Genomic DNA, 11,941 nt, shown 5'->3' on the forward strand with positions numbered 1-11,941 from the left:
CTGCTTGTTAAGCACTCTTACTTGAAGGTCTGGGCACAATCTTTGGTAATGTGTTATAGAGTTGGGGTGGTGGGGATTTTCCTTTTAAAACCTTATTTGTGAAGAAACACAATGTGAGCATTAATTACTGAAAAAACCTAGCATAAGGTTTCCCACCAACTCAAAATAAAGCAGAACTGTTGTATAGTTTTGTAATATCTTAGTCGTAAAACTACACAGCTCATAAAAATATTAGGTTTAAAAGTGTTATAAAGCATTATTAAGCTTCAATTCTTTCCTAATACCATTTTAATGGATTCTTACAGCACTGCAGGATTAAAGAAAAAAAGTCATTTATTTAGACATGTGCTTTAAAAATTAAACACCTGAAGTATAAAGCATAAATATGCTTACACAGAAAGTTCATATAAAAAACAGCCACATCCATTCCCTTCACTTCACTGTTGGACAACACAGTTTGGAACACTAGTAAGCCTGTTCAAGATGGGACTCTCAACTTAGATGTAAGCAAGCTCAGTTCAAATTAAAACAAACCGATTGAATAACGTGACTTCCAGTCATCAAGCTTTTGCTTTATACAGAGCAAAACTGCTGTCAGCAAATGTTTCAAGCTTTTCTCAGAAGATTTCCAGTTAACTTAGTGGATAGTTAAGCTTCCTTTCCCTGATCATCATCTTCTATCTTTTTGATTTCACTCTTTAAATAGTTGATGGCTTCCCGACTTGCTTTCAATCTTTCTTTAAACTCTGCAATTTCAAAGCTGGTCTTCTTCTTGGCAGCTTCCAGCTTTTCCCTGGTTTTCACCTCAAGCTCTGCAACTAGAAAACAAACAGTTTTACAGAATATATATGTTTATAATAAATTTTACTATCAAATTTACATTACTTTCCACATTTCATTTTTGTATAGAACTGCTGACAGTCACAAAACTGCCTGGCTGCCTTTATATTCTGAAGATCCTTTATCAATAACATTGAATTTTTGCATGAATTACACCTTGGAAATGAATTTTGGAGTTGGATTTCATTTACCTAAGGAGAGGTTTTAAAATATAATCCAGAACTGAATCAAGAAGTGCTAATAGCTGAAAACGGATGATTATTAGAATTTACAAAAACATACTGATGCATACACCACCTTTTAATGATTCTCAAATTTAACTTCTTTTTGCGGCAATATTAAGACACAGCTGTACTCTTCAGCTGAACCAGCAAGAAGGTGCTCCTTCCTAGCTCGCTGAATAAAATGACCATCTCAATCGTGTCATATCCTATCATTATGGTGGGGAGCACTGAAAATAAACATAACTTAAAGAGGGACAGGAAGGAAGAAAAGGAGAAGAAAATGTACTCTATGCAACTATAACAATAACTACAATATAATCAAAGTCAATTACCGCTAATGCATTCCTAGCTGCAATTAATAAATCTATCACATGAGGTGTAATGGAGTAATTCCTACATTCACAGCCCTCGATTAAATCTCATGTGCATTTGGAAGTAGGAGATGTGTACGTGTCTCAATACCAGAGTTGGGGAGCAGGATAGCCTGCAGGGTCTCCACTGCTGACTCCTATTCCCTTGTGTGGATTTCAGTTGAGTACAGAGTTGACCTTGGCCAAGGCACCACTTACACAGTTAGCTTGTCTAAATTCACATTTAAAGGGCTAAGTTAGTGGGTGATTGGCAAATGGCCACTACTTGTTGTGAACCATTACTTCTGCAGGATTTGCATCTGGCAAGAGATGAATATCTTTCACATCCCCAGCACATGACAAAGTGCTTTTCTTATTGTGGGAAATAAGTTACTTTTGAAGAAGACATGATTATATAGGGAACAATAACAAACATTTTTAAGCAGCAAGGTCCAATGAAAAAGAGCAATTGTGTTAAAATGACTAGTTAATAGTTGCCATTACAAACCAAAAGCTGAAAAGTGGAATAAGGCTAGAAAAGACCATTAATGGCTGGGACATTGAATCAAATAGCATCCTTCTGTGCTGCAAATCTTTCCATGTAATTTGAATTAAACATTGGTCAACATACCTAGAAGACTTGCAGCTCTCTTTCAATTAATGGATCAGGAACTTTTTCATCCACCTAAACAGTCAGGGTTTCAATCCAATGTCTCATCTACAAACTGGTACCTCTGAAAGCTTAGCGCTAGCGGCACTGTATTGAAGTATCAGCCCATATAATATGTTTATAATCTGGAAGGAAATCTGACTAATCTGATTACTTTTGATGCTGATTTATGCGATCAGTTAGCGAATTTTGAGAAGTTTTGTAGCTCAGGCTGAGGTTCTGGATGTAGATTTGCTTGCTGAACTGGAAAGTTTGTTTTCAGACGTTTCATCACCATACTAGGTATTATCAGTATGCCTCCGGAACAAGCGGTGGTGGCATGGCCCACTTTCTCTTTGTGTGTTTAGGTTTCCTTGGGTTAGTGATGTCATTTTCTGTGGTGATGTCATTTCCTGTTCTTTTTCTCAGTGTGGTGGTAAATGGGATCCAGGTCAATGTGTTTGTTGATACAGTCCTAGTTGGAATGCCATGCTGAGGAATTCTCGTGCGTGTCTCTGTTTGGCTTGACCTGGGATGGATGTGTTGTCCCAGTCGAAGTGGTCTCCTTCCTCATCTGTACGTAAGGATACTAGTGAGAGTGGGTCATGTCTTTTTGTGGCTAGTTGATGTTCATGTATCCTGGTGGCTAGTTTCCTAAAAGCATGGCATTCCAACCGAACTCTACCAACAAACACATTGACTTGGATCCCATTTACCACCCCCGAGAAAAATATCAGAAAATGATGTCACCACAGGAAATGACATCACCAACGCAAGGAAACCTAAACATATAAATAGAAAGCGGGCCATGCCACCAGCATTTCATCCAGAGGCTCACTGATGATGTTACCTAGTATGGTGACAAAACATCTGAAAATGAACCTTCCAGCTCAGCAAGCAAACCCACATCCATGCTATCAGTGCTCCTGCATTGCTGGCCATAAAACGTCCAAGTGAGATATGGTCTTTCTATTAAACTGTTTGCATTATTTGTTTTCCTCATTTGCAATAGTTTGATAGTGTATATCCAAAATACAATTACTGTACAATGCCAATCATTTCCAACCATTTGATACAGACAGTTCTATCTACAAACATCTTTTAACATGTGACATTCAGGAAGTACATTACACAAGTAGCATTTTGAAAAAAACTTCATGAAGCACTTCAGTATATACAGAAGTTTTGAAAGGCACTACATGAATCCTTTTTCTTTTACTGTCAATTGTTACTAAAGGAAACAAATGATCATAATCACTTTTTAGAATGACATAAATGCACTTTCCATGTGACTTAACTATAAAGATATATCAATAAGATCTTACACTCCGTTTCATGTTTGTAGGCTCCAAGTGTCAATTGTCGAGATGTTGTCAACAGTTGTTGCATCATTGCAGTAGGATCTTGGAAAATCTAGATCCAAAAATAGGCAAACAGCAAATCAGGTTATTTTGCTGTCTCTGCATGTTTAAAAAGTGTCCACATTTGTCTATCTTTGTGGTCACCTAAAAAGATTTATTGTGCAAAAGATTCTGTTCTGTTCTTCTGAGTTACATTATTTTGGAAGAATGTATAAGGTCACTCAGTCCAAGCCTGAAATCTACTGGATTGAAACATTCAACATACAGAGCAAAATGATAAAACTGAACTTAACCTCAATTCTACATTCCTGCATACCCCTGACAAATCTTTCATTCCCATGGGAATAAAAAAATCTATCTGTCTCTGCCATAAAAATATGTAAAGATTTGTGTCCACTGCCTTTTGAAGAAGGGAATTCCAAAGACTCTTGACCCTTTGAGAAAAAGTATTCTTAATCTTGGTCTTAAACAGGCAACATCTTATTTTTGAACCATGAACCTTAGATCTAGGTTCTTTCAAGAAGAAACATCCTTTCCACATCCAACTGGTCAAGTCCTCTCAGGATCTTATACTTGGTAATTAAATCACCTGACTCTTCAAAATCCAGAGGATACATGCCTGGCCTGTCTAGATTTTGCTCATAAGGCAATCCACCCTTTCCAGGTATGAATCTGGTGAACCTTCTTTCTAATGCATTAACATCCTTCAGTAAGTACAGTGACTGGTGCTGTCTGCCTTACTCCAGATGCAGTCTCATTAACGCCTGTATCACTGAAGCATAATCTCCCTACTCTTGCAATCAGTTCCCTTGGTAATAAAACATAATCTTCTATTAGCTTTCCTGATTACTTGCTGTACAAATCAACCTTCTGCGATTGATGCACAAGGACACCCAAATCTCTTTGTATCTCAGAGCTCTGCAACTGCTCACTATTTAGATAATATGCTTCTTTTTTATCCTTTATGCCAAAATGTACAATTTCCCACATTGCAGTCCATTTGACATATCTTTGCCCACTCACAATCTATCTATATCCCTCTGTAGGCTCTTTATGTTCTCTTTCCTACCTATTGTTGCAGCAATTACACCCGATTTTGGTCCCCTTACTTGTGAGGGACGTAATTACATTGGAGGCAATTCAAACAAAATTCACGAGATTGGAATCTAGAGATAAGGGGTTTGTCATATGAAGAGAGATTGAGCAGCTTAGTCCTTTATTCACTGGAGTTTCAAAGAATGAAGGCGGTCTAACTGACATATATAAAGATGCTAATGGGGACTGACAAAGTAGATGTGGATACGATGTTCTTCATGTAGGGCAATCTAGAATAAGAGGTCATAGGAGTAGAAGGTGACGAGGAGAAAATTTTTTTTCTCAAAAGGTCACGAATCTGAAGTTCACTACTGCAGAGTACAATGGATGCTGAGGACCTAAAAGTAAATTTGAGGAGATAAACAGATTTTTAGTTAGTAACGGGTTAAGGATTATAGAGAGCAAACAGGAAAGTGGAATTAAGGCCAAACTGAGATTAACCACGATCATAGCAAATGGCACAGCAGGCTCAAAGAGTTGAATTGTCTACTCCTGCTCCTAGTTCTTATGTTCTTATTAGCAAATTTAGCTACCATGTCTTTGGTCCTTTCATCTAAATCATTTAGATAAATTGTAAAGAATTGACCAACCCCTGTGGCACACCACTCAACATCCTGCTAGCCTGAAAAAGACGCATAGATTCTACTCCTTGCTTCATGTAAACCAGCAGGTGTGTCACCCCCAACATTGTGGGCTTTTATTTTCTGAAATGTTTTGTAGTATTTTCAAATAGGAGCTCTCATAGTCATTCAATGTTTGTACTCTGAAGGTAGGTCGGTTACGGAAAGTAAAGAATGTGCAATACTTACAGAGAACACTCACCATCACAAAACTGTGGCATATTCCTTCAGATTAAATGAGTTGTATTTAGTAAAGAAACCTTACATTCAGAAGCCTGCCAGAGTTTCTTTTTGTGCTTACCATTTCATCATAAAATTCAGAGACGACTGTCTTTTTGCCCAACATTACATTGCTATCAGACTGAAACAGCTTCAGCAAGTGATAAAGGGTCACCTATTTAACAGAAAGAATCATAGTAAATTTTTTGCAATAAGAATTATGATTATACAGAACAATTGAATTTACAGAATGTGAAAAATTACACTGAAAACCAAGTTAAAATTGTCAGTTGGGCTCAACAGTCTGACACTCGCATGTACTGGAAGCTAGACATAGGAGGAGGCAGGGCCTTGTTCTTTGTAGACAGAAATAACACGTGCATGCACATCATTTGTTTTAACTCAACAAAACAGGTGACGACCATACCTTAGGGCAATGCCCTGACCACTCAGAGCCAAGCTACTGGTTTAAGATTTAAGCAAAGTTTGACAGTTAATTTTCTAACAGTACTAACTGGTATAACCTCCATGGCAATGCATCTACCAATCAGAATCCACTTGTCAATCAAGCAGCACTCTTCTCTCATGGACAATAAATATTATTTTTTCCTTGGAAAATATTCTTGCAAATTGTCCTGCTAAGTCGAAAGTAAAAAGTCTCAGCCAAAGGGTCTTTTAACCAGCAATACTCAAGTACGCTACCAAATGACTAAGATGTTTCTTCCTAATTTTGAAATTAGACATTTGCTAGTTTCTTACCGGCCTTTCATTTGGATCAATAAAGAAAATTTTTATGATAATTTCAAATTCACCCCATCCAGTTTCTGTGATTTCATATGGTGGCTTGGTAACAACTGGAGAGAGGATAGAGAAAGGTAAATCAAACTATTAACACAGTTTTTCAGAAATCAGTTGGATTGAAATATTCAACACAGAGTAAAATAATAAAGATGGAAGAAAATCTTTTTCTTTCTACAATTCCATTGAAATTTTGTCAGTTACAAAAATACTTATTCCGGACACACAGATGATACTGACAAGGCAATATTTAATGTTCATTTCTCGTTGCTTGAGGCTATAAAAAAAATCAGTCTCATTGTAAGGGACTGAAGTCACATGTTGACCCGATCCTTTAAACAGAGGGATCTGGATGTGTGTGATATTAAAGAGTTAACTTGCTCTGCTGACCTGCAGGAAATTCGATGTCCCGAGGCTAGGGTGGGATGTCTCTGACTTGCGGTTAGGTTGTAAGGATGTTTCCATCTCTTGGCATTCAAAGCCATTCCCTAGTTATTCAAAAGCCATTTACATTGTCATCTCCTACTATTTACATTTTCATTCCCTATTCAGAAATCAATAAGAACATTATATTTTGGAATTTTAACTCCCTGTAGGTTAAAAAAAATACAATTCACACCAGATCTGGCCATGAAGGGATGATTTGCATTACATTGTTTCTGGAAGGGAGGCGTCACTGCATTGTGTCTTAGTGACATGTGACTGTGAGGGAGTGGCTCAGTGTTAGCTTGTGGGTATTACTAACTATGATGTAAAGATTCTGTATAAAGGAGGGACTGTCTTGTTTGTTCGGGGAGAGCTTTGACATGACTCTACAAGCCCTGTGAGGTGTGTGTTAAAGTTCCTCCAGAAAGTTTGTGTTGTACTGTGCTTAATAAAATTTTGATTGTTCACAGAAGTTGGTGTGTTGCACTTGCATCATGTGTGAAAGAACCTCAGACAAAAAGAACCTAACAATGTGCAGATCCACAATTCTGTGAAAGTGACAACACAAGTGGATAAGGTGGTCAAGAGAGTATATGGGCATGCTTGCCTTCATCAGTCTGGGCATAGAGAGTAAAAACTGACAAGTCATAATGCAGCTGTACAGAACTTTAGTCAGTTAGGCTACATTTGGAATATTGTATACAGTTCTGACCACCACACTTTCAGAAGGATGAGATGGTTTTGGAAAGGGTACAAAAATGGTTTACCATGATATTACCTGGTTTTGAGGGTATTAGTCATAAGAAGAGATTGGACAAAGTTGATTTGTTTTCACTTGAACACAGGAGGTTAAGGGAGGACTTGACACAGTTTATAAAATTATGAGAGGCAAAGATAGAATAGATAGTCAGGGTCTTTTTCCCCTAAGTAGAAAAGTCAAGTACTAGGGGACATAAGTTTAAAGTAAGTAGGGGAGTAAGTTTAAAAGACTTGTGAAACACAAGATTTTTACAAAGTGGGTGCTAAGTGCTCGGAATGCACTGTCAGAGGATGTGGTAGAAGCAGATACAATAACAACAGTTAATAAGCATCTTGACAGTTACATGAATAGACAGGAAAGAGAGGGATATGGACTGTATGGAGGTAAGGAGTTTTTAGTTTAGAAAGGCATCACGTGTTGGTGCAGGTTTGGTGGGTTTGAAGGGCTGATTCTTGTGCTGTACTATTCTTTGTTCCTTGAAGGGCTTTGATGAACAAGTTGAATATTTATCATTCCTGTATCTCATGCTGGCCGACAAACGATCTGATTTGCTGAATATAATTTCCGATCCATGGTGCAATCAATAGTCATGACCCCTGGGCAGTTAGCCTAGTATTCGAACCACCAACCCGACCTTGTCACATTCAAATCATAAGGCAGAGGCCAAGAATTTCCAAGAAGGAATTTATTCATCTTCATAAGACAGCCAAGTGTTGCTGTGTATCAAATTTGCTTTTTTTTAAACAGATTGTTATTAGAAAGCATGTAGGAGCATTAACTGAAACTTAATACAGGATCCCTTTGACTTTATTGAATGCTTTCCAACGGATATTGTGTGCTTTTTTTCCTCAGTTTGTGTTCATGGTAGATCCTGATAATTTCTGCTAATTGCATAACAGTTGCACACATAACTGCAGAATTGCCCAATTATCTTCCAATGTGCAATTCTGGCAGAGAATTTACAATCGACATATAACCTGTCTATTCACATACGAACAAATCTGTATGTTTACAGCAACTTGTTTTTGTTTTTACAATTTTTTTTAAAGAACTTACTGAAATATAATTTTCCAAAAGGTATTTTAAAATAAAAACTTGCCTCTTAGCGGGTTTCCATAGCTTTCATGCAGCTTGAACTGAATTTTCTTTACATATGCAGACATGTCCTGTAACAATAATAGATGTTTAGTCATGTTCATGCTGGTCTCACTGTTTACAAGAAAAATATTAATGTAGTATGGAGATGGATATTACAGACACTTGATTATAGAGTGGGGCTCGAACCCAAAACCTGACTACTCAGCTTTGAGAATGCTACCACTAACTAAAGCTTAACACCTTTACAGTACTAGGCATCAAACCAATAACTTTCTTGATCATATAATTTAACGACTTACAGTCTTAATTAGTAAGAGCTTGGACAATCCCAGTCCTGATAACTTTTCTTAAACTAAGACACCCATTTTTGACAATCTAGTCACTTACTGATGCTCAGAAGCTTTTCATGCTGTTATTTTGTTGTGGCAGTAGAAATTGAGTATGAACTAAAATATTCGAGGAGAAAGTGAGGACTGCAGATGCTGGAGATCAGAGCTGAAAATGTGTTGCTGGAAAAGCGCAGCAGGTCAGGCAGCATCCAAGGAACAGGAGAAGGGCTTATGCCCGAAACGTCGATTCTCCTGTTCCTTGGATGCTGCCTGACCTGCTGCGCTTTTCCAACAACACATTTTCAGCTATGAACTAAAATATACTATTTGATGTGTACATAATTAACTTAATTGCTCATCCCTAATGAAACGAAGATGAAGTGAACCCACCTGATATTTCAATAGTCACAAAGGAACATGCACAGTGCAAGGATGGACTTTAAAGTCCAAGGATGCTGATCAAAGTTTACACTTTGATGTTCAAGAAAACAGCATTCATTTTTTTCATTTTCCAGGTGAGGATTATGCCAGACTTTATTCAAATATAAAGTAGTACAAAACCAATGTTAAATCAAAAAGTTAAAAAAGCCACTTATTTATTAATATTAGAGTGTCTACAAGTAATGATATATTCTCTGTATGTCCTCCCAACAATGTAAAAAAGATCATTTATAAATTAGCTTTACATTGATTTATAACGTGTTCAATACTCAGTTATCGTATTTGTAAGTACATACCAAGGACTAAATAGCAGAACTCACTTCGTTCCTGTAAGGTTTTACATATACGGTCCACTGATGAGTGTGTCCATCTTCCTCTCGTTTCTTTCCAAAATAACGAGCAACATTTCCAAAGACTATTGGTTTAACTATCGTGACACCCTGTATATGAGAACATCAAGAAAATACATCTTAGTTCCTTGATGTTTCCCGAATGTTAAAGAATGGTCAGCTTTTAAAAACGAGTTACAAAAAGAAACTAGAAACCAGAAACAATATATTTCCATACCAAATTGCAAAGAGCAAAGCAAAAGGAACAAATTAACAGTAGTTACCCCTCAGTCACTAAAGCAGTCTTTCCTCTTAGGAATTAATAAGTAATATTTTTGAATTAAGTTGTTTGGAGATGTTATTACACATGTCTGGAGCAGATGGGACTTGAACCCAGGCCTTCTGGCACACAGAAACTAAAGTCCTCCACTGGTAAGCATGCTAAAACTTACTTTGGAATAAGGTCCAGCAGGGAGTGATCAAAATCAAATGGTGGAAAACAATAGAAGCAAAGCTTCAACAATTCACACTCACTTGAATTTGAAGAATTAAATACTGCCCTATCAATCAGATATGTGGACAGATTTTTGGTAGCTAAAAAAATTGAGAATATGTGCAGGAGGGTGGAATTGAGGTAGCTTATCAACCATGATTTTGTTGAATGGCTTGGCTTAGGCTCAAATGGATAAATGGCCTATTCCAATTTCTATTTTAGAAGGTTCTTATATAAATCACCAGAAGTTACGATCTAGTAATGATGTCACCCAATGATAGTACTGGAGAATGCGAGGTGCTGCATTTTGGGAAAGCAAATCTTAGCAGGACTTATACACTTAATGGTAAGGTCCTAGAAAGTATTGCTGAACAAAGAGACCTTGGAGTGTAGGTTCATAGCTCCTTGAAAGTGGAGTCGCAGGTAAATAGGATAGTGAAGGCGGCGTTTGGTATGCTTTCCTTTATTGGTCAGAGTATTGAGTACAGGAGTTGGGAGGTCATGTTGCAGCTGTACAGGACATTGGTCAGGCCACTGTTGGAATATTGTGTGCAATTCTGGTCTCCTTCCTATCGGAAAGATGTTGTGAAACTTGAAAGGGTTCAGAAAAGATTTACAAGGATGTTGCCAGGGTTGGAGGATTTGAGCTACGGGGAGAGGCGAAGGAGCAACTCTTTTACGCAGAAGATGGTACGCGTATGGAATGAGCTGCCAGAGGAAGTGCTGCAGGCTAGTACAATTACAACATTTCAAAGGTACCTGGATGGGTATATGAATAGGAAGGGTTTGGAGGGATATGGGCCGGGTGCTGGCAGGTGCGACTAGCTTGGGTTGGGATATCTGGTCGGCATGGGCAGGTTGGACCGAAGGGTCTGTTTCCATGCTGTACATCTCTATCACTCTAAGTTAGATCTCAGACTGAGACCCAGCTTGATGGATCAGAAGTTTATATTTTTCAGTTTGGTTACCATGATGGTCAGTCAGTGAATATACTGACGAGAAGTTCGAAACATTCTTTTTACAAAAGAACACAAGATTATTACACAAAAGGAGGAAAGCTGTTTATGGAACAATTTGGAAAGATCTTAATATGAACAGCAAAAAGAAAACTTCCCAGCAAGTGAAGTACCCCCATTTAACTCTTTGATTTCTTAGTTAACCGATGAGCTAGCAAACCTATCCTCTCAGCAACTTTTGATACATTCACCACAGGATTCTCTAGAATTGTCTCTCCAACATAGAAGCTAATTCACCTCCTTTTCCCTATGAACTTTAAAAGCCTTGTCCACCTAAACAGCTAAAACTGATTAAAATTTCTTGTTGGTTTTGAAAACCTGGATAACACACATAAAATGCTTCCATTGGAATGAATTTTTTTCTCAACAAGAATGGCCCTCACTTGTCTCTCCATATGTCAGAAATTTCAACTCTGTAAACATTTTATCATTAACTTCCCTGGGTTGTGTATCTAATAAATTTATCCCAAGCCATCTCTGTTTTATCTACCTGGATTTTAGAAAGGCATGCAATATGGTCTGTAATGCAGACCAGTAATCAAGTATGACCTCCCATTTCTAAAACTGCAAAACGTCTAAGCATAGATGAGTATATATTAACAAGAGAAAATGAGGTCTGCAGATGCTGGAGATCAGAGATGGAAATGTGTTGCTGGAGAAGAGCAGCAGGTCAGGCAGCATCTAGGGAACAGGAGAATCGACGTTTCGGGCATTAGCCCTACTATTATAGGACAGGCCAAACAGAGAACAGCCAGGGAATTCCTGGAGGCATGGCACTCATCCACAGATTCAATCAATAAGCACATTGACCTGGACCCAATATACTGGCCACTGCAGCGGACAGCTGGAACTGACAACCGGAAGCGGCAGATACAAACCACTATAAATGCCAG

At 37.9% G+C, this 11,941-nt stretch overlaps 1 protein-coding gene across 1 annotated transcript in view; it reads right to left on the reverse strand.

The window, feature by feature from the left end:
• Positions 1–315: 315 nt before the first annotated feature.
• Positions 316–11,941, reverse strand: part of yeats4 (YEATS domain containing 4) — a 22,947-nt gene continuing 11,321 nt past the window's right edge. The window contains exons 2-7 of the mRNA XM_043709776.1: positions 9,531–9,650; positions 8,442–8,508; positions 6,118–6,212; positions 5,441–5,533; positions 3,389–3,476; positions 316–818 (exon numbers count right to left, since the gene is read on the reverse strand). Of these exons, the coding sequence (XP_043565711.1) occupies positions 649–818; positions 3,389–3,476; positions 5,441–5,533; positions 6,118–6,212; positions 8,442–8,508; positions 9,531–9,650 (633 nt within the window). The 3' untranslated portion in view covers positions 316–648. The remainder of the gene's footprint in view (positions 819–3,388; positions 3,477–5,440; positions 5,534–6,117; positions 6,213–8,441; positions 8,509–9,530; positions 9,651–11,941) is intronic.

This window comes from Chiloscyllium plagiosum, chromosome 19 (assembly GCF_004010195.1).
Source record: "Chiloscyllium plagiosum isolate BGI_BamShark_2017 chromosome 19, ASM401019v2, whole genome shotgun sequence".
In the NCBI taxonomy this organism is placed as follows: domain Eukaryota; kingdom Metazoa; phylum Chordata; class Chondrichthyes; order Orectolobiformes; family Hemiscylliidae; genus Chiloscyllium; species Chiloscyllium plagiosum.